This window comes from Sinohyriopsis cumingii, unplaced genomic scaffold (genome assembly GCF_028554795.1).
Source record: "Sinohyriopsis cumingii isolate HCF-2022 unplaced genomic scaffold, ASM2855479v2 utg002725l, whole genome shotgun sequence".
Classification (NCBI taxonomy): domain Eukaryota; kingdom Metazoa; phylum Mollusca; class Bivalvia; order Unionida; family Unionidae; genus Sinohyriopsis; species Sinohyriopsis cumingii.
The window spans coordinates 86,327-110,523 of NW_028316283.1; the positions used below are offsets into that span (position 1 = coordinate 86,327).

General features: G+C 35.9%; 1 protein-coding gene across 2 annotated transcripts; it reads left to right on the forward strand.

Moving 5' to 3' along the window:
* The first annotated feature begins 2,891 nt into the window (after positions 1–2,891).
* Positions 2,892–23,827, forward strand: LOC149770071 (uncharacterized). Of its 2 annotated transcripts, XM_089949435.1 has the most exons (5): positions 2,892–3,460; positions 11,418–12,923; positions 15,611–15,682; positions 19,165–19,254; positions 21,738–23,827. In XM_089949435.1, exons 2-5 carry the CDS (start codon positions 11,856–11,858, stop codon positions 21,864–21,866), a joined length of 1,359 nt encoding a protein of 452 aa, XP_089805561.1. In that variant the 5' UTR covers positions 2,892–3,460; positions 11,418–11,855; the 3' UTR covers positions 21,867–23,827. The 2 variants fall into 2 exon arrangements, with proteins under 2 accessions (XP_089805561.1, XP_089805562.1); XM_089949436.1 differs by lacking the exon at positions 2,892–3,460 and having other exon boundaries at positions 9,527–12,923.
* Positions 23,828–24,197: the final 370 nt, after the last annotated feature.

A 24,197-nucleotide genomic window follows, 5' to 3' on the forward strand; every position in this document is an offset into this window, starting at 1 on the left:
GTTAAATATGCTTCTAGAAACCTCATATATTTTTAGGATGAATTTATCACTTTCATACATGACCATTGCTTCACATTTCTGAGTGTTATCTGTCAAATTTAATATTTTCCCCCATGCTTGCAACCTTAATGTTATTTTGAAATCACCATATCTAACACATTTTAACTTCATTTACATAGATCTTACTGTTTTCTAGAATTAAGTGAAACATATTGTATCTTTTCAGGTCTAGCCTGGTATCTGGAACAAAGTGTTAGAGTTGGATCAGCTTGGAAGCTCTCCAGTAGTCCAGTGGTGATAACAAGGTTTCATAAGGGCATGTGCAGTGTACTGCCATAAGTGACCAAGATTAGTTCACATCACCACACTGATATATAGCACATCAAAGACATGGCTTAGGTCTTCACAAGAAAGATCAGCACCATTTTTCAGTAAGGTAGAGCCTCCCTAGAAACTATTTTCCTATCCCATTGCCACCTTTTGTAGTTATCGACATTGAAATGGAATGCATTTTTGCTCTAAAACATGGTAGTGGTCCAATCAGAACTTTAAATCTGAATATGCTATTAGTTATGGAAACAACTGCCTAAGTACCTGACACAATACATGTGGTATATAGCACCTGTCATTGTTTCTTTAGTGTGTATACCTATATGCATCTGGACAGGCATATTGCGGTTTGCTGCAAAAATCACTATGAGCTATGTTGCTTCACTACACCTGGAAAAAATGTTATCAGTTGTACAGACCCAATCTACCATTTGTTTTAAATACAATTCATTAGTCAACTTTTCTGTCTAAAATTTCTCAAACTGTGTTTTATGACTTGTATGAAAATTTACGTTTTCAATAAAATTTAGCTTTTAAAATTTAAATGTTTATTTAATTTGCCATTAAAATTGAATTTATCAATGTGTGTAACTTTCAAACAAATTTAAGACAGGGCTTATCTTGTATTACAATTAGGTTTTAACTGCATTAAAAAATTCCTATAATTAAGAAAGACATAACAAATTTAGTTTTGGTTTCTCAAGAGCACTTGGACCAGAACTTGCACCCCGTGGAATACCAGCACTACATACTTTCTGACAGGTGTCACGTGTTTTGTTTGCAAGGAAATTCAAAAAGACTTCATTTATAAAGTTGAAACATGGATAGCTTGTAAATATAAAGGTTTGACTAAAATTGGCGTAAAACATGGAGCCTGTCAGGAATCGGGTTACAATTAATACTTCCAGTTCGGTAGCCACGAATATAGTTCTAGTCTATTTTTAGAACATTTTTTCCTCTCTCATTTTGGTGGTGATAGAAGAGTTTTATTTATGCATTTTTGGTAGGGATTTAAAGGTAACCGTTTATTCTTGATAATATGAGTTCAGGTTGTTGTTGTCTGTGTCTACTTCGGCGACAGTGCACAGTGAGTAATACTGCCTTGGTGATGATCCGGAAGTGAAATCTGTGTTCTGTTTACATGCTGCTATGTTGTCAGTCCAGCATCTCAAAAAAGAGCAGGTCAACCTTTGACAAGAACTTCACCGTGAAGTCATCTTTGAAGGTATTTTAGATTAACATATGATTTGCATTGATTGTCACACAGTGGAAAGGTCGGTACTGAGAAACAAATGTAGAGAACATATAGTAAAATTAATTGTGTTCTATATCCATCTCCGTCATTGCCGAAAACTGTCCAATTAAAATTTATCCTGGATATAATATCTCGCTCTGACTGGTGATGACATCAGATTAGTAGATGTTTAGTTTTGAAGGACTATTACAAACATGTGTTACGACTTAGTAAGTAGTAGTAGCTTTAAGGTTTGACGGAACGTCATCACAGTCAAAGTCTAGTTCTGGAAGGTTATTTATTTTTTTATTTCAGTGATCCATTTCAGTTATGGGCGATTCCCGTCAGGATTACATCATCGAGGGCGTGGATGGGCGAAGATAAAATTTTTTGCCTCTGGTTTCTTTCTATTTTTTTACTTTGCAAATCTTGTCGGTTAACATTCTTACTAATATTTATTTCTTTGTTCATCCAACTTATTGAATGCTACATACCATGTATAGAACGAGGTATATACTATCTTTGTGTTGCAAACTAGTTTGGCTCTGATATTTAACGTTTCATCTATGACTGGGCTCAAACATGTGTCTCTTTCTTTTATGTACAGGCATGCCTTCCACCTGTGACTGTGCTCAGACATGTGTCTCTTTCTTTTATGTACAGGCATGTCTTCCACCTGTGACTGTGCTCAAACATGTGTCTCTTTCTTTTATGTACAGACATGTCTTACACCTGTGACTGTGCTCAAACGTGTGTCTCTTTCTTTTATGTACAGACATGTCTTACACCTGTGACTGTGCTCAAACATGTGTCTCTTCTTTTATATACAGACATGTCTTACACCTGTGACTGTGCTCAAACATGTGTCTCTTTCTTTTATGTCTAGGCATGACTTACACCTGTGAATGTGCTCAAAAATTTGTTTCTTTCATTTACTGGCATGTCTTACAAATTTTGACTTTCAATTCCATATATTTTCATCCTACCACATTAACATGTAAACGTTTCATTACCAATTATTTACGATATGTAATAATAATTCATCGAATATCTACAATCACCCTTTCTTTGTATGCACATTGCTGATATCTTGTGTACTTTGTTTGACAATTTTCCACCTTTTTATTGTTGTTTTTCTTCGCTTTTTCTCAACTGTCAATTAATACAGTTTCCAATTTTTGCCAAATTAAATTATACGTTAGGCGAAGTAGAAGAACTAGGTAGATGGGTGGCGATTACCAGGAATTTCTTTGTACTAGATTAACTGTTGTTATAAAGTAGTCCCCAGTAGCTGAATGAAGTGGCTTGCAGTTATGTGACTGCTGAGGCGGCGAATCAGAAGAGAGCAATGAAGCTAACGCTGTTGCTATAAACGTATTGGACAAAGAGCGTGTTCAATTATGAATGATTTGGGACTTTCAATTTCGTTTATACCACATTTTCACTAACAGCTTAATTAAATTATTAGGAATAGAGTACTAAATATATTTTATCACTGTCGGTATAAATCATTGAGAGGGAAAATACATTTAGGAAGTGATTAATTATTCTTTTAAATGGTTTTCATCAAATGCATTGGAAAAATGTAAAACATGCATCATGTTGATAGATAGTTCAGCATAATAGCACATGTCACTGATAATGCCAACTAAATGCCAGAGTTGACATGTGCCGGGAAAACGCTCTCTGTTCAATGAAATATTAGCAATTTTCTATATTACACATGAAATTTGGATCAATCAGACAATGTATATTAGTAGTTAAGTGGGAAATTTAGCAATAGCTTTAATCTGGAAACAGTGTCTTCAACAGCCATGTGTGGAATATCCATGCAGTCTCTCTCCTAGCCACACATAGTCTATCCTAGCCACGCAAAGTCTCTCTCCAAATACGAAGGTATGTATTTTATATTTCACTCTTCAGTACAAAACCAACTAGTTCATGAATATCATTGTGTCCTTTTAATTTCACTTCTTTAAATATTGCGGAAACGCACTGGTATCAAGAAACTGCACATCAGAATCCTATGTACTGTTTCTTGATGTTAGTCTGTTTCTAATTATTAGGTTCTAATCTTGCCAAATTTCATTAATTGTTTAACACAGATGATGAAGACAATATTCACAGAAAATAGCCAATTTTATCTAGTGTCATTGTTTTGACTATTGACTTGTTTACCTTCCAATAACAGTTTTTATTGCCTCTGTACACAACTGTATTATTTACTGAATTGTATTTTGAAACACACTGCAGATAAGGGTCAAAGTTTCAATGAAAGTATATATGCTCAAATGTTTTACAATAAGTTTAATTGAAACGAATCATGTGGCGAGACTAAATATCGTACTCTCTGGGGTAGAAAAAATTACATTTTGATCCTTTAATGTGAATATTTGCAAACTGCAATTCTTGTCAAATATATAGTCAAAGGATTTTCAAATGCACATTTTATTGAGTACTAATATTTAAAAGTATTCTTTGTATATTAAGTGTATACCCTGATGACCGAAGGGGTTTTCTGTACGGTGACTCCACTAACTTGTAACCGAAGGTGTTTCTGTACGACTTACTCCACTGACTTGTAATTCCTACCTTACAGCCTACTGATGCGCATACAATTTCATTTTTTATAAGGCTTATTTAAAGTATGCTACTGGTGTGAAAGTTCTTGTGTTCTTTGACACACCAAGATATGACAGTTATATCGCGCCAAGGCAACTGGAGAAATTATCCTTGCCATGGACACCCTATGCTAAACCATCCTGGCTGATAGGATGGTATCCTTCGAACCTGCCGCCTTCTGATGGTAAGTTCTCGATGAAAACTCGTAGCCGCTGTGGTTCAACTGTGCGTGGGCCTAAACGCAAAGTCTCAGTCACGTCACCACGTCTCTTCTGGTCTGGAAAATATGGAAAATAAAATCTCATACACCACGTTTCCAGCGGTTCTGAGTCTTGTATGTAAAGTCTCAGGCATCACGGCTCTGCTGGTCGTGAGTCCTACAAGCAGACTTTCAGGCATCACCGCTCTGATAGCAAAATAGTTGAAAAATCAGACTTGCGCTCTCAACAACTGACGTTGGGGCCGTACAACAACTGACGTTGGGGCCGTACAACATTTGACGTTAGGGCCGTACAACAACTGACGTTGGGGCCGTATAAATGTCAAACGTTTGTCAGCTTTGGTTTTGCTACATATGTATGATCTTTCTAAAGGCAATTAAGTTGATGGAGTTGGTATAATTAACTAAAAAATGTCTAGAAATAAATTGTTCATTTCTACCTTTCCACTTGTTCTTTCCTCTTTTGAAAGGTTACCCCGAAAAGATTACACTCTGTATCAAAATGAGATAAATTCTTAATTTTGTTTCTGAATTAGTTCCTTCTTAATCAACGTGTCATACTAAATGGGTGTATTTTTATTGTTGTTCTTTTCAATTTAAAGGCTTCGCAGATGATACATTGCATAAATATATTGTGTACAGTATATTTTTAAAATTGCATTGGTATGCAGCTTGCAAGTCACCTGTTTAAAAATGAGGCAAACAATTGATTTGAAACTAATTATTTAGCAATGCAGGTAGAACAACCCATAAAAAATCAGAATCAACTTAAAATTGATTGCCTACTCATCTGAACAAATTTGATTTCTTCTGGATTTTGAATTTGACCTTTTCGTTCTCAGACGGTTTTGTGAGCACAAGCTCAAAATTTTTCGATCATGATCATCTCTTTATAAAGTTGTTATACGAACGTGGCTTTCCACGGTTCCTAGATTCGCTCTTCTGCAATACATGTTTGACGAAATTTCAAAGGAAGTAATGGATCACGTAGTGGTTGTCAGTTTCTGAATTTTCAGCAACATTTTGTATACTCTTCATGCTTAGTAGATTTTGCCAATCTATTTTCGTAGACGACATGTTTACACTATTATACTCTGAAGAAAATAATATTTTAAATGTATCAGATATTTAGATTTTCTGCATCTTAATAAAAGTTCAATGACTGCTATAAACCCACGACTTTGTCAAAGAATCTAGATTATTTCCGGTAGGTGAAAATATTTGGTATAATACCAGTTCGTCCTTTTGGCAACAACTTTAGTCATGGGATTTCTCAGGGTTAACTGAAGATATGATTAGGAATGAATATTAACTTGCCATTTACGAAACGTTTGCTTTCTAACGAAAGAATTGTACTCGCGTAAGATCTATCGACCGATAACATATATCCTAATATTTATGAAAAATACGAAATTTTCGAAGTTATGTGTGTTGAATTTGCCTTTTCTCGAATTTATATTGTGGCCTAGTGTCAGACTCTCGTTCAAATAAAATGGGTTTGAATCCTGCCAACACCACAAGAGTATTCACCAAGATATATCTCTGCACAAGATACTCTCAGCAAGACATAACGTTTCAACTGGGGCCCCGAGTGGCCGAGTGGTCTAAAGCGCTCTCCGTTACGGATGACTGCCATCTCACCTCTGTCTGCGTGGGTTCGAGTCTCGGATTCAGCCAACGTGGGTATGTGAGAAAGCTTGCCAGCAACTTCTCGTGGGTCGGTGGTTCTTTCCGGGGTTTTCCCGGGTTCTTCCTCCACCATTAATACTGGCCGCCATGTATAGCCTATCGTGTGCTGAAAAATGGCGTTAAACCCAACAACAACAATATTTCATCTGAGGTGTCGTAAAAAAACCCCCAAAAACATGAAGCAATCAATCGCATTCCAGCACTGATTGTTTCGCAAAATATTTTACAAAATTAGAAATTAGAAATTAAGCAAGCTGGGTATGAATTATGGATAAATACCCAAAATTATATGTACCTCAATTCAAATTTTTGCTATTATTAATTTTATGTAAATGGGAATTGTCTTTCACAACAGAGGACAGCGTTAAGGCTTCGATACATACTCTCTGTGGTCACCGTACATGAACCACGGTGTGTAAGGGATTTTAAAGGTCACACACTAAACAAATTGTCACTTCACAAAAAAAGAGACTGAAATAAGCACTTCTGATTCATTAAGTACAAGCAATGTCAAAATTATAAAATTATTTCAGCTGAGCTGAATTTGGGATAGTTTTCGCATGAGCCAGCACTGAATCGAATGCGAAATAGCGGCTACCGTTATCAGTTGAATTACATTTTTTGTTATGTATATTTAATTTAATTTATATTTGATTTAATTTAATTGTTTGTTTGTAAGTTGTTGTTTTTTTAAATTCCATTAATTGCTTTTGTTCTTGGAATAGAGTTCAGTTTTGACTATTTTTTTTATATTGTTGACGTGTGTGTGTGTGTGTGTGATTTGGATTTTTAACGTAGCATTAACAAGTTTTCAGTCATATCGCTACGATGTCTGCAATGTGACAGTTTATAGTGATGTCTATTACTGGGGCATCATGCCGCAGATATGTAGCATGATGTCCCACCCAGTCACAATATCCTGACACCAGGCCGACCAGTCCTAACACTAACCTCTTGATGCTGAGCGCCAAACGAGGCAGCTGTTAGTACCATTTTTGTAAGTCTTTGGTATGACTCGGGCGGGGATTGAACCCACGACCTCCCGCATCCGTATTTTTTGCGTAAACTACTTAATAGAAACATTGTATCTAATGCTAACCTAGTTCCTGACCTTCATTCAGAGGTGGTGATAGTTTGTAGTAAACAACTTTTTTTTTTTTCTCAAAGTAAGATTCATAAAGTAGAATCAAGGCCATACTTGGACTACGTGTTAAATAACATGTATCAATTAGGTTTTTCAGAGGATTGACCCACATCAGGGCATCTGTTTTGCGTTGCAGCTAAATTTATTGTTAATGTTTTGAGAAATAATAGTCATACTTGCCTTAACAATGGAGACGTCCAGGAGTTTTATGTTGTGACCAGTTTTTGGGCTAATTATTTTTAATTTTATTTTTAAAGTGATTCTTTTTCCTGGAATTCCTAGTGCTCTAAATTAATTCTTAGACAGTGACATTTATCGAAATTTGTACAGAATTCAAATTAGAATATTATTTTCTGTGATTCAACAAAGAACTGTTGACACGTCAGTACAACGCTGACCACAACATACGTCATCGCCTTCCATTCTGGATTTCATCGGGATTCGAACTCAGTTTCATTAGGACTTTTTGTTTGAAGGACTTCAAATTTTTAATTCTTGGATTATTTTTGGATTTGTTTTGTAAAACCGTAAGTTCTTTTTCTCTTTTTTAACTTTATTGGGAAATCAGTTATTTGTTAAAATTTATGAAGCTTGTTGTCTTCACTTTTTTTTCTTGTTACGTTTGTAAGAGCCTACAAAAGTAACGCTTTCTTTTTTAACCGTCTCTGTCAAATGCAAAACTCGCAAGTAAGTAATGACTCTACGACCATGTCAATATGATTTTACCACACAATGCGAAATTTCATTCCTTGATTGAATAAGGAATTTCAACTGTTTTCCTTTGCCCCAGTTTAGGTATATTCCTCAACTGGAAATGGTACTTCAGACAATAATATTTTTGGCAGCGGTAGAGAGAGCCACAAGGGATGCTTTCAAGTTTTAAAATGGAATATATTTTTATTTTTGAAAATAAGAGTTGAAGATTTAATCAAACGAGAGGAAATCATGAAAATTGTCCACAGAGATACAATTTCACTATATTTCTCCTCAAAAATTAGATTTTACATTTTCATACTTGGGCAGTATCGTTACTTTTTTTCAGAGGTAGAGATAGTGCAAAATTAAATTAACTTTTCAGTTTTAAAATAGAACGTATGAAGGATGTCGATTTTGTGATAAATATAAAGTAACAAGTATGAAACAAGTATGAAACAAGTAAATCCCATAACCCTGGATCCAGTTTAACGGAACATCTTAAAATAGCTTCCTGAAACAGATTTTTTCCATATCTTTTTTATTACATGATTGGTAACAATGAATTTTCAATATAACATTCAGCGGGAATGGTGTATTTAAATAAATGTATAGTATCCTGAATTCTCAAGTTTTATGGTTTGCTTTTTATCTCTGGAAATGTTTTGATAATTTCCTCACATTGGAGGAATTCCTCAGCTGTTTTTTTTTTTTATGAATAAAGTAGTTCCCACATATTCAGTTTTCAAACTAAGTGGTAATTTGTCCATCCCTTTTGACAATCTCCAGACATGACAAAATATTTCTACTGTTTTAAGTGCCATAAGAGTATAAAATATAAAATGACAATATACAATCTCAGTTTAAGGGAATAGTTTGAAAAGTGTCGTGAAACTGGGACCAGGGATCACTCTTATAACATTTTGTTCAATCTACAGACGAAATTTCGCATCGTATGGTAAGAGACATACTCGCATGGTCATGCAGAAATTACTAATTGCGATTTTTGCATTCAACCAAGACGGTAACAAAAAAGTGCATTCGTACGGTGATGGTAGGATCCATATGGCACTTATCCAGTTTTACCGACCATACAGCTTAATCTACGGTTAGGTCGATACGGCTTACATACGAATGCATTATAACACGTACCATCATTAGTCAAATGCTATTTTTCTGTTACCTTTTTGTTCGACTGCAAACGTCGGACAGTGTTACCCTGTGATCCTAAGAATGGTAACATCATACAATGATGGCGAAATATAACAATAAAATGAAAAGATTTTTTTTAAAAATCACTGTGATGGCTATTTCGACAAGTTGAATATCTGTAAACAGTTATTTTTGACAGTGACCACAATTTGTTTGTGGAAACTGTTAATTTGAAATGTATGGTTAATCAAGCGTCGCACCATGATCGTTTGCAAATCTTTGGATGCCACGTCAATTTGGTTTCCTTTCATTTGTATATTAAATTATCTACGAAATTCATTGATGTTTATTAGTGTATTAAAGCTTACAAGAAAATGGGGTCCACGTGTGGCCGAGTGGACTAAAGCTGTTAGGAACCACTTTCAGAAAAACGAACATTCATTTGTGAAATATCACTCAGAATTGTTCACGACATTTTTACTCCGGTGTTTTTCACCAAATATGTTGAAATGATAAAATGTTAAGGTCTCCGTCAGTTTTGTATAATTGCATTACAGTGTGACAGGAATTTTCGTGCATATCATGTATGTCCATTGAAGACCCAGACGCACGCTGAAAAATTTACATATATTTTTGATGCATGCGATTCCGTCGAACGATGCCCAAGTCTCGTTTCGCGAGGAGGTTCTTCTGAATCACGGAGACTTCTTTAAAATGATCGAAAGACTGGTTGAACTAGACTTCGAAAAGTTTAATGGAGAAGTATTTGTTGGAGCCATGAACGAATTTTCTTAAACAAGACTTGGTGGAGTTGTCATATGGCATGTCCTGACAATGCCTGGGCTATGGACCCCAAATGAAGTAATATACATGACAAAAAGTCAATATTCCTTCCATTAGTAATTGTTATTGACTTTCATTTACAAGGATTGCCACGCCAAATGTGGATGATTACTCATGGACTGACGATACAAACATTCTTCCGACAGCAGTATGTCAACGGAATATTTAGAATTTTTTAGTGAAATGTTTGTTAATAATAATTTACATGAATATTATAGATATAGACATATTAAACAGCAGTAAAATGTTGTCGTCGTCTCCAGATGAATTCAAAACCATTCACAAGTGTGGTTTTTAATGAATAAATGCAGCAGTAATATCTTCTTTCGATCATAAAAGGCTGTTTGTTTTGTGTAATTTGAGATATTGAAACTACATCAGGATCCCATTTGTTAAATATATACCTACAACCTGCATAATAGCTTTTATGGACACAATTCATAGGTGGATGAGGTTCAACATAAAGGGTGAAAATTAGAACACCTTGATACGTGGATGGGAGCAATTTAAAGGGTGCGTATTAGGTAACTTTATTACAAGCATGGGAGCAATATAAAGGGTGCGTATTAGGACACTTTGATTCGTGTATGGGAGCAATTTAAATGATGCTTATTAAGTCACTGATTTGTGGATGGTAGCAATTTAAAGGGTGCGTATTAGGACACCTTGATACGTGGATGGGACCAATTTAAAGGGTGCGTGTTAGGTAACTTCGTTACGTGGATGGGAGCAATTAAAAGAGTGCGTATTAGGACACCTTGATACGTGAATGGGACCAATTTAAAGAGTGTGTGTTAAGTCACTTTGATACGTGGATGAAATCAATTTAAATGGGATTAGGTCACGTTGATACGTGGATGGGAGTAATTTAAAGGGTGCATGTTAGGACACTTTGTTACGTGGACGGAGCAATTTAAATGGTGCGTATTAGAATACTTTGATTTGTTGATGGGAACAATTTGAAGGGTGCGTATTATGACACCTTGATACGTGCATAGGAGCAGTTTAAAGTGTGCGTAATAGATCACTTTGATTTGTGGATGGGAGCAATTTTTGCGTATTAGGTCACTTTGTTACGTGGATGGGAGCAATTTAAGGGTGCGTATTAGAACACTTTGATTCATGGATGGGATCAGTTCAAAGGGTGCTAATAAGGATACCTTGATACGTAGATGTGAGCAAAGGGTGCGTATTGTGACACTTTGATATTGACCACCAGTATTACGTTTCGACCTGTATCTGGAAACATAAAAACAGATAACAGCACAACCAAAAATACTTTAGAAAACAATGAAATAAAGAACTAACAATAATTACCAATGCTCTTCAAAGTAAATATTGAATTGCCCGTAAAAGACATTCGATCCTTTTATGACTTGTATACGCCTGTTATAAGATTTGCAGACGCTTAGTTATATCCTGTAATAGTTACGGATTTTGAATCACTGACGCCATTATTAACCATTCTGTTGTTTTTTTTCCTCTTCCAGTTCAAGACGACCGATGGAAGCAAATGAATTCCTAAGCTATCTTTTAAATCAAAGTTGGAAATTTCTGATACAATATAGGCGGCATGTCAGATATTTGTAATCAACGTTAATGACAGAACTTAGTCCATTGTCATAGATAGAAGAAATTAGAACTTAACACTAGCCTCAAAGTTCATATCAGGCGCAATTTAAGTTTATGATTTTTTGTGTGAAATAAAGTCTGCAAAAGGATGAGCATTTACTCAAAGTGTGATCCTTGTTGATTCATAATACCATTCATTTTATGTGTCATTATTTCGTACCATATTTCCTTGCAGAATTTTGGGCTCTAACACAGCCACAAATTGGAACTATATTTGTCTTGAATACATACAGAGTCTAGGACATTGACGGATTTGGTCACATTTTGTAACGTATATATCTCGCATCTTGATAGCTATGTTTCGTTGTCGTAACAATTCTATTGATCGGTGTGACTGTAAAAGTTGTGAAACATTTAATAGTAATCACAAGCCTAAGGACGAAACTCCCACTGACAAAGCCGTGATGCAGAGCGATCAACAAGGTGGTAAACCTGACTTTAGAAAGACAAAAATGTATCGTCAGTTACGTCCATTGTTGGTCTGCATGCGATTATTTGGTCTTTACTTCACAAGAACAAAAACACGGGATGGCAAATTGCACACGGAAAGGGTCATCTGGTGGTGTGCTTTCGTGTCTGTATTTATGATTGTGAACGTCCTTCGTTCCATGACCACATTCTATATTGGTGAGGGGTACGAGCATCCATTCTTCCAAAAGGCAATGTTCTTAATTTGGAGCACAGAATGTACTCTAAAGGTGGTTGTACTATTCATCTTCTGCTATCGCCAAGACGGATTCCCGGAATATTTCAATATTTGGAGTAGAATATGTCATGGCGTTGGGTTGGGAAAATTTTGCAAATTACTTCTGACTAAAGCGATTGTGGCTACATGGATTTTCATCATCGGAAACTCAGTGGTATTCACCCTCGTGTTGATATACGTACCGGTTCTTGAGGACATTTATCTGGAAGTCAGTTGGCGCCATGCCAACTTGTACCAGACGAAATACCAATTTAAAATTTTGTTAGGTGGGCTCGCAATATTCAATTCATCGTCCTCATTATTTCCGATTGCACTCTACACGATCCTTTGCTCTGCACTGGGCCTACAGTTCCAAAAACTCACCAAAGAGCTATCGTCTGCCATTTCGAAGGAAGGACACCTTGAAGGAAATCTAGAGGACTTCCGGTTACGTCATGAAGACCTTTGTTCACTGGTGACCACTCTCAATCGGGTCTATATGCCAATAATTGCTGCTGCCTATGCTGCAAATATCCCTATGTTTTGTATCGTGATGTATACCCTCATTTACTCTGTCGATATTCACATATCCCTACTGTTAATCAACTTGTTCTGGTTGACCTTCCTGTTGATGCACCTGCTGATCATTTCCTCCGTAGCTGCTTGGCTCTCTTCGCAGGTAGGCCACTTAGCATCTAGCGTTTGAAAAAAAATTGACCATTTTCAGTCTGCTTACAAAACATTAGCTTTTTAAGCTCACTTGACGATTATGTACGATTATGTACAATTATGTACAATTATGTATGATTATGTATCAAAACAGCAATAAGTTCCTGATAGAGTTCCTCCAATTTTCTATATTTTGGATGAAAGTGTGCTTGTTAGTTATTGGTCCAAAAGGTGCACAAAGATTTTTTTACTAACGTCTTGCGCTAAATTGGATTCAACCGTTCTCGAGAAACGGTTTGGGTTTTTGTATACACATTAATGCTTTTTTCTCATGCATGCAAGTAACAGTCTTCACTGGCTCAAAAAAAAAAAAACATCACCACGAAAAATAAAAAAGAAATACCATGGAATGTCTTACACATTTATTTGGCTTCAATAGTAACTGATTGGCTGTTATAGTAACATGCAGTAGTAACTGATTAGCTCCAATAGTGACTGATTTACTCAGTTAATGAAGTGATACCTATTTTCTAATATTAACTGATTGGCTGCAATAGTAACTGACAGGCTCAGCTAGTGTAGTGAGACCTATTTTATAAAAGCAGGACATATTTAAAATACCTATCAACAATTTCTTAATCAGCTGAAGCCACCATTTAAACTGTTATTGCATTTGGCATTTAGACCAATGCTTGCCAGATCTGCGGTCCATTGTTAATTTGGGTCTCTCGTTATTCGTCGCAGGCAATTTCGTGTACAATCATTATTCGAGGAAAATACAAGAGGCAATCAACACATATAATATGACAATTAAAAGCAACAGGAAAAGTATTTAAAACCTAATATGGAGGAAACAATTTAGCTCCCATTTCCACGATATTGGCTGAATGGCATTCATGTGCACATCCTATAATAAGTTACATTTTTAAAAGGGCTTAGTGCACCATATATTAAAGTAACCAACACTCAGCTCCTTGTGTGTGTGTGTGTGTGTGTGTGTGTGTGTGTGTGTGTGTGTTGGGTCATTTGAATATGTTCTGAATTCACTCATTCCGAAGCGAATCAGTTTTATGCATGTTTAATTTCAGTTATTTATGTGAATCCATGGCTAATCTTTGAACTCCCTACACCCCACCTTAGACATTTCTCAGAACTTACTTATTCTGAGGTTGAATGCAGTCTTTTATAGCTGTCATTATGAAAGAGAATACTCAGATTAAAGTCGGTACAATTTTTTTTTAAAACAGGATTTGTTTTATAAAATGATTTTTAAAAAAGCAGCCATTATTGGCTCATCTTACGCGTACTTTCGTCGTCAATGCGGTCAGAATTGAGAAAATGTGAAAGTAATTTTACAGTAATTTTGCACTAATTGCAAATAGGCTTTGATAATTATACCATAGCCCTACAGGGAATGGTATTAATAAAGCAACAATTCCAAGAACTAATTTAGTCAGGTCCACACCACTAACTTTTCAGAGACAGTTACTACAATAACGTGTACTTCGATCTAAATGTCATGTAAAAATTAAGATATAACAATCGAAACACGAGAACATCTCAAAAGTGTTACAGTTGCCGCCATTGCATATAAAACGTACCTTGATTACCAGATGACGTCATAACCACTTCAGACACAGAGTTCATCACGGGCGACTCGACTGAGATGACTAATTCTTGCCGAAACATTCCGAAGTTATTTTTTTCAAACAAGAATTCACTGTATTACTTTCTTTAACTGGACTTGTGCAAATAAAGTATCATTTTGCGTTTGACATAGTTTTATTTTGCCCAACAAACTTTGGTGTATGACTCTAATTCTGCGCAATTTTCCAATTAATTCTTCTTTTTATCTCTCTATCACTTGGAATTTTACAGAAAATATACGAGATGTTCTGATTGAAGATACAATGTGCAGCATCCAGACGTCTAAATTTATTATTTGCATCTGTAATGTTTTTGTCTTTGTAGAGTTGAAGTTAGGGTAAAAATAGTATCGAACACTGACCGATTATTGTTTCCACCCGGGGGATTACGACATAATATTTTCAAACGGAGTTTACAAAGATGCAAGAATATTGCATCCCATTGCGATCAACATGTGCACGAAACTGATTTTTTATGCACAAAAGTAAAACGAAAAAGAATAAGATAAAATGCAACACGAATCTAAGAAATGCTTCAGTGTGTATTTCAACTTCTAAAGAGACAACTTTGATGTTTGAACGACGTGGGCATGACATGAAATTTAGGCACCGATCTGTTTTTGGGTGGGGTAGGTCTCTTTAGAGAAGGAATATTTTGTTTGTTCCCATTTTTTGACGGAACTTGTAGCCTTCTGATAGTAAGTCACGTGGGAGGACATTCGAATAGATCCTTGTACAATATTTACCAGGAATTTTTGCTAAGTCATACACACCCAAGATAAATGTCGGAGATATTAAAAATGTCCGCATGATCATATGTCTTTAGAAATATAACATGAAAGTCTGCCCTGCCGATTCAGTAAAATATATTTTCACGCATGCAACTGCCTGAATTACGAAAGGACAACATAAGTTCCTTTCCTTGCATATAGAGGGTTGGAAATAGCGTTATTCCAACTTCACTTGTCAGATCTGGATGTACAAAATATTTCCTTACATATCACGTTCCATATAAATACATCACAATGTTCTTCGCTGTTGTCTGTTGCAGGCACACTCTGCTCTTGAACATATATACAGGCTTCGTGCGTATGGGCAATCCATAAAAGATTTACACTTACAGGTAAGTCCCGCAGATTGCTGACATACAATAAAGAGTAGGCACCACTACCTCTTTTGTACTGAATGTATGTAATTTCGGTTTTTCGGCAGATACAAGATACGTAAAATCCTTGAAATGTTGTTTTTTTTTTATATAATTTTTCAGATGAAATTCTGTCTCTATATACGCAAATAGCGCGCAACTGCTAACAATCTTGGTCCAGATATATCTTCTGTAATGCGCATGCAGATCAGTACCTATAATGTTAACATGAAAACAAAGCGATATGAGAAGAATTTTAAACCCCCGTGTGCAGACGCATTCAATCACGACCGATTGTGGGCCAATTACACAGACTGTGAAAGAGGTACATGTGTCTGAAACAAGAAGGCTTTGCAACAGCTCTGAATGGAGAAAATTCACGATTTATGATATTTAGTGGTATCATTTTTGATTTCTTTTCTCTAATATTTTGACCATACCTGATCATGAGGGAATTAAATGCAGCATATGGAAAGGTAAAGAAATGTAAGAAGTCTAAAATGTACTCAATTATAACCAAAACAAACCAAAAATGTCGTCTTCCAGTCGGATATCAAGTCCTAAAAAGGTTTAAAAAAAGTATGAATCCTGCTGGGTTTTATTGCTCGCCATCATCTTTTACACCAAATGTATCAAGCAGTTCTTTGCATCAAAACTGGCCTTCAGTGTCAATATATAGATCGGCGCCTCCACCCGAATTTTAGTTATTGGCACCGTCACTTCTGCCTGTCCAAGATGTACCGATGCACTTGCATCAAAATGGGAATTCTTCACTGGCTCATGTGACCTCCTTACAGGAATGTCAAACAGAATTTCAATATCGCACAGTATTTCTGGATGTGCAAAAATCGACAAAAATTGATGATTTAGTCATGCAGTTATTAGGGGTCTACATAATGAAATTCAGGAAATGATAAGTCAGTATGATATTGTTAACAAATGTCTGCAGTTCATGAGTAAAAGCAAGACGATCAGAAGAAATGAATGCACGATAATGAACAGACAACTAATAAATCTAGAGAAGACACGCACATTGGAAAGAAGAACACTCCCTCCATCGGATGATATCAAAGTTTGCAGAATGAGAAATAATTTGATATTTACTGCGATAACTGAAAATGAAAATAAAGATCGCAATAGATAGGTAGCGGTAAAGGAATTTTATCAGAAATGAGCTGCAAAATGACCAGACAAACGTTGTATTTGAACGAGAGCAAAGAGTCTATTTTCTGGAAAAGGGAACCTCTTTAGATACACAGCGAAAGAAGTGCCAAGTTTCTTCCGATTATTGCTAAATTCTGTCGCTACAAGGATCACGAAACTAAAAGACATGCGGCACCTGCACATAAAAACGGCGATAACTGATTTTGCCAGCTTCTAGAAAAAGCAACGAAAATGAGAAAGTTGAGAGATGAGTTTGTCACGGACAGACTTTGCATGAATGACAAAATTGTGAACGACCCGTAAACAGCGGCGTTTCCTCGGCAAACCTACCCTAGTTGACAGATTCCACGCAAGATTCTAATACCTGATTAGCGCCGTCTGTAGGATCGCCAACAATGGGCAAGCGGCGTGACCATGCAATTCGCCGCAAACGTCAGCATGGTGTTGAGGATGGACAATCGCATTAGTGTATTAGCTAATATTGACTTAGAAACTGACCCAGTAAACTAAGGGAATAACTGTCAGGCATGTTGGGGGTGGGGTGTAGTTGGTTTTAACGGCACTTTGAACAGGTACATGGTTGTGTCATGCGGATCAAATAGGAGCTAATTGCTTTTCCTAAGGAAACACTGAAGCAGCCAACCCAGGCTTGCTTGTTCCGGTATGGAAGCCGCCGCTCTTGAAATGCCAGTCCAGCGCACTGCTAGCTGAGCTATTTTGACTCCCCAGGACAATAGATCTATACATTGAGATTTGTAAGTGTGTATTGCTGTACGCTGATGCAGGCGAGGCAAATAAGAAGCTTTATAGTTATTGTGTACTCTTGATGTAGAAAGATGAAATCTGGCAGGCATGTTCTTTCAGCATACAAGGATGACATTCGAAATTCAGGTCATTTATGCTAAATTTAATTTTTTTTTTATTATTATTTATTTGTACGTTTTGCTTTCGCCTTTCGATTAAACATTGCAAGTATGATGACGTAGAAAGCACTTGAGCCGAGTAAATATAATGTGAAAGTTATCTTTATCATATAAAATATCTGATATGATTTTGACAATTTAAAAGTGATTTTGTTTCATAAATTTTAACGCTATTTGTTCTTTAGATTTTTAAAAGGAAAAACTTACTTTTAGTAATTAAAACAGAATAAATTCAAGAATAAGTGTGATAAACCTCACTAAATGTGCATGTACATGACCTAAGTAGATTTTGCTGTGAATTTTCTTCTCCGTCTCCTCCTTCTTCTTTTTCTTCTTCTTCTTCTTCTTTTTCTTCTTCTTCTTCTTATTATTATTATTACATTTTGCAGGTTTTTTTGAGATTTTGTGCGTGTGCGTGTGTGTGTGTGTGTGTGTGCTAGAGTCTGAAATGAATGAAGCACAAACACAAACCAGATCTGTTGTTCAAGTTGTTCATTTATGCATTGGTGTCCACTTCAGGTGGTTAAATATTTACCTCAGCCAATGAGAGATATGGGTCAGCTTGGGCTCGTGGAGTGCAATTACTCTATCACCTTCATTTTATGAACAGCTGCATGTATAAAGAGACAGACAGACAGAGATCGTAAGGATTTATTAGCTGGTTTGGTCAATTTGGAGATTTTCAATTCAAAGAATGAATTAAACTAGGTATATATTGAAAATTCTGGGACCGCTCCGGTGGCGGGAGGTCGCGGATTCGAACCTCGTCCGCCCATACCAAATACTTACAAAATGGTACAAGCAGCTCCCTCGCCTGGCGCTCAGCATTAAGAGCTTAGTGTTAGGACTGGTCGGCCTGGTGTCGGGATAATTTGACTGGGTGGGACATGATGCTATATCACTATAAATTGTCATACTGCAGACATCGTAGCGATATGGCTCAGACTGTTGAAGCTATGTTAAAAATCACACACACACACACACACACGCACACACTAACTCTGGACAACTTATTATTTATCAAATAAAAACTGTTAATTACAATTACAATAATGGCGACCTCTCGTATTGTACTGAATTAATTTAATTTAATTAATGGCTCACTACAACTCACTACAAAATTAATTCACTAACAGAGCCGGCAAAATCTATATCTTCAATAAATCATTGGCCAGTTAGGGAGTGTTTTGAAAATCATAAAAAGCGAAGCCAACAGGTCGGATTTCAGTAAAAGACAGGTTTCCATACTAGATATATTCCCGTTTTCAGACAGGTATTCGAAATATAAACCTATCCCGAATAAACACATTTTTGGAATCGACAGAAAGAGACAGAGACAGAGAGATGGATAATGCTTAATTTGTTCTTTTCCAGATAACTATATTTCTGAGCCGTTTGACTGGCACGCAGATCGGACTGTCGGCCTGCCATCTTTTTGTCGTGGATAGACCAACTATTCTCACGGTATGATTAGGGAGCGGTGTCGTCTTTTTATTTGTTTTTTTTTAAGTCTAACTGATTTTATAAATTGTTGCCAGCAGCTAAGAGACATGTAATATTGCCTTTTCCTCTTGTAACTTTTAGTTTTCTCAAATTTTTCACAAGAATAACGAAGCACCGAGTTTATTGTCTTGGTAATCATTGAATTATTTGGCTATTTCTGGAAATGGACGTTAACAGCCAAATAATAAAACGATTCCCAAGACAGGAGATACTTTGTCAACACTAATCAAAGTGCCGATCACACCTTTAAAATTAGATCTCACATTTTGAACAACAAAAATGTACACATATGTATACATAAATGCATGCATGCATTTATGTATCCATGCAAGCAGGTATAGTTCGTCCATATGTATGTATGTATGTATGTATGTATGTATGTATGTATGTATGTATGTATGTCAACCTGATTAATATCAGATCTCCACAATCCACCGTGGAGATCTGATAAACGTCGATAAGAGGTAGGCCTATTGACCTTGCGATTCAACAGTCAAATCACAACTTTCAAATTCTAAATGTGACATTCATTTTGGAATATATCGTTAATATCGATAACTCTCCCTAAAACGAAATACAATGCTTTATAGGATTGGCTACTAAATATAAGTGGCCGGAAATGCCAAAGGTTACCGAAATGTTAACTTATAATAATTGCAGTTGCATCAGTTGATAAATGTAGGGACGATTCCCATTGGTCCGGAACATAACCATGTGATCAGACTCAATTGCGTTTATTTCTGGCTAAAATGTACGGAGAACTACTTTCTACTAACTTCTATAAATAGTCACGTGCGAAGTATAAACACTGAACTGGAAGGCATACATACTGTGCAGGCCTTGAAAACGAAATGAAGACGGTGGGTTGAAATTTTATTTAGAAAATTTAATAAATTGATTTGACATAATCAAATAACAAGTCTTTACAATTCTTCTGAATATAAATAATTATTTCTTTGAACAGATTTGAAAACAAAGCACTGACACTCAAAATCTGCCAATAAGAACATTGGGGTTACAGCACTTTCAGTGCGGCTTGTTACAAGTGAATTTAAAACTATAAGTAAATGGATATAGGGACTGAGAGAAGATGGGTTGTTCGAAGACTAACATTATAACAATTGGACTCGCAGTCCTACAATGTAAGACGCCGACTCTGATAGTTGCGATGAGGGGATGGGTGGGCGCGAGAGAGATCCGCTAGTCCCCCATCGTAACTGTCATGGTCGATATTTTGTACTTGTAGGTAGACTAAACTGTTTATGAATATGAAAATAGATTTAAAGAAACGAATATTGGTTACTCACTTGTCTGGACAATAACGATTCGTCCTAATCACAATGAACTAACTCATCAAGCATCGAATCCAAGAGTCATTCTTTTGCTTTGAACAGTGAACAGATCACATATGCTAATTTAGATAAAATATTAAGACCATGCTGTGGAATGCTCAAAACTTTAGATAGCCTACCATTGGTAGAATTGGTTTGATGCTGATGTAGCTTTTACGTTACAGATCGAGAATCCTTTGTTCTATAAATAGCTACGTAGCACACATCCTCAATAAGAATTCATGCGCTTAAAGAAAGCTCTAAAACTGATAGGAAATATCAAACACAAAATTAAATCAAATAAAGAAATAAAATTATCGAGTATTGCAATTATAAGAGTTTGATGTTATTTTATTCTGAGTTTATCGTGGTGTAAACCGTCAGTTGCCGACTCAGCTTACAGAACGCCCCACTGGCATTATTTGCTGTGTGATTCGGCAACTGACAGTTTATATCATAATAAACTCAGAAAAAACAACATTAAACTAGTAATAGTTTGACTGCCAGATCTCTAGGAAGGACTATGGAGATTTCGTTTTAATCAGGTTTTAAGCATTACATTTGCATTTACTTGTATGTGAATCAGACAAATGAAGTCGCTTACGTGAAGTGATTTTAAGATAGAAAACATAGAAAATCACAAAAATTACCGACCTCGGAGGGGAAGCTACTAATTATTAATTTAGTAAATTCCAATCTGCGAATGTATTATTATACAGACGTGTTTGTTTGCTTGTATCTTAGTTCTGATTCTGTTATTGGTGCAAGGACAGCACACAGCAGTAATACCTTCCCTTAGTACATCTGCATCCCCAAATTTAATTTCCTGGTTCCAGCATGGACAAGGTTTCATGCATGGTCATTCTAAATGTTTCCTGTCTCTTCCTTATTATCTTTCACCTCCATGGCAAATTCATACAGCATCCCAGCTGTTGAGAGTATGTTCTATTGACATATGATAACAACAATAAAATCATATTAATAATACCACCACCACTACTACTACTACTACTACTACTACTACTACTAATAATAATAATAATAATAATAAAGTTTGAACACGCACAAATGAATATGCATTCTCAACTGATCTCTTGATTTCTTTTTTTTTAGATTGGAGGAATGATGATGACTTATTTTGTTTTGTTACTCCAGTTCAAGCTCCCAGTGGGGTCTGGTGTGTGCTGCTGTAATGGCACAGTGCCAGAAAATAATTCAGTCCTTCAAATCAACGTAGGCTGAATGAGAAAAAAAAGTTTTTTTTAATAATAATAATCATAATTATGTTTGCACATCTGTACACGTCTTTGCAACTTTGTATGTGCTCTAAGAATGGTTTATTGTTAGAATTCAGCTTTATGATATTAAAAAACCCAACAAACTTAAATATAAAAGTCAACGATGTCAGTGGTAGATTCCTAAAATAGTTGCAAAAAATAAAGCATAGCTGCATTAAATTGTTTTTAACTATGGTTCAAGCATTTTATGAGACACAGGAATTAGCAAATTTAACGATGGACTTAAATTATTATTATTTGGCACAATACTGCATACTTAAAATTCACACACCAATCTTAGGTCTAAACTCATGTGAATGGCTACTAACACTTGCCTAGAGCATCCCACTTTTCCTGGAATTTGCTACCAATCATGTCTGGCGGTGTCTTATACTTTAACTTTGATGATGAGTCTGGGTAAATCATTTGTCTTAAATTGTGTTGTATCCAGCACGACCATGTCCCAGTAGAGAATGATGGGCTTTATTCTCACAAAATTTACTTAAATAATGTACAAAATTGTTTCCTTATCATATGTTGTATTCAGCACGACCATGTCACAAGAAAGGGAACGAAGATGTCACAAGAATGAGAAGCGCGCGCGAAGATAGACTAAGGAAGTTAACTCTTCTCACGTGTATGTCACGTGATTAAAATATAGCTTTTGACATCATCAGTGTGAACTTATCATGATGGTCTCACAAAATGTACCCAAATACTTTTTTGAAGCACACAGTGCTATTGCATTTACCATGTTTTTTCTTTTTATTATATACAGTTACAGTTTCTGTGATGTACTGTATTTGCGGTCGTTTGTGTTCCATTGCGTGAAATATTTTATAGTTTATGTCTGGTAGATAATCATAGTTGTGTCCCTTTATCACAACACGTTACAATGTAATTGAATTTATATTATAATGTGTGTATGCTGTAAATATCCAAAATTAAAATGGAAAAAACAAATAACATAAAATAAATGCCACAGTGGGTCTATGATCACTCACCTGGAACTATTCATGCCTTCAAACTAATGACGGGATATAACCAGAATGTGATATATTAAAAGTAGATCTGGTCAAAACTGCTTAAGCACTTTGAAAACCAACAGTATTTAAAGTATTGTGTATTTTTACTAAGGTATACAAAAGGAGATTTTAACATTTTCAGGATAAGATGGCATCAAATCTGAGCAAACATGGTAACGCAAATTTGATACGTCGTGTAAAGGTGAAACCATTTTCAGTAATGGTGGCAATATTCAACGACCGAGGGGCATCATTGGTGATAGGCCGATAAATTATATCCTTATCCGTGACCATACAGAATGGCAGTTTTGGGGCTGATATCGCCTATTCATTAAAACCTACAAAAATCTGCAGAAAACCTTTGGCTGCACATATTGGTATACATTTTATACACTTACCGGTATTTCTCTTGTTTGTTGAGCTACCGTCGACTGAATGGTTCTTTTGGTGACATGTACATTATATTTTCGGAGTAAATCTTGTTTGGTGACTTATAAATCCACGTGGAATAGAACAACCCTCTATCCTGTGGTCATTTTGAATTTCGCGCTAGATATGGCTGTTACTTAATACCGGTAAGTGTCTAAAGTGTACGCAGGTTTGTCGCGGAATGATTTCCATGCAGCAAAATTTAATGAACAGCTGACATCAGACCCACATATTGTCCACCAGTATCAAGACATATTTTGGGGGTTGATTTATCTGACTACATTGGTGACAACTTGAAAATCATTAGTAAGAGAGCTAATAATTCTTAACATGTTTTTATGTTAATGTCAAAATCATTCTTAAAATAAACGAATTACATAGAAAATAATTCCTACACACAATGACTGTTTTTACTCTGCTGTAAATTTTGCTTTGTGCATGAAATTAAAAAATAAACTGACATAAAATCAAATACAGTATTCTATTCTCCTTTTTCATCAGCCCAAGAGACCTAATCAATTACGCTAGATAGGATGTTCCTGATAAAGCAGGAATGTAATTTTCCTTAACGTAAGTTAAATGTTACCGATCTTCACCACGAAAATGCAGAGTACTATGGGTGTCAATGTCAGCATTAGACATCACCAGAATGCATAATAATTTTGGCTTTTTCGTAGTGGCTTTATGTGTCACCTAATTGCAACACATTACTCAAGTGGTTCAAGGAATAAGATTGTTAAAGACACACACACACACACACACACACACACACACACACACATGTACAACGAGAAATAGTCAAATAATTCTAAGGCAAAACCAAGTTATTGTTTTCTTGGGCC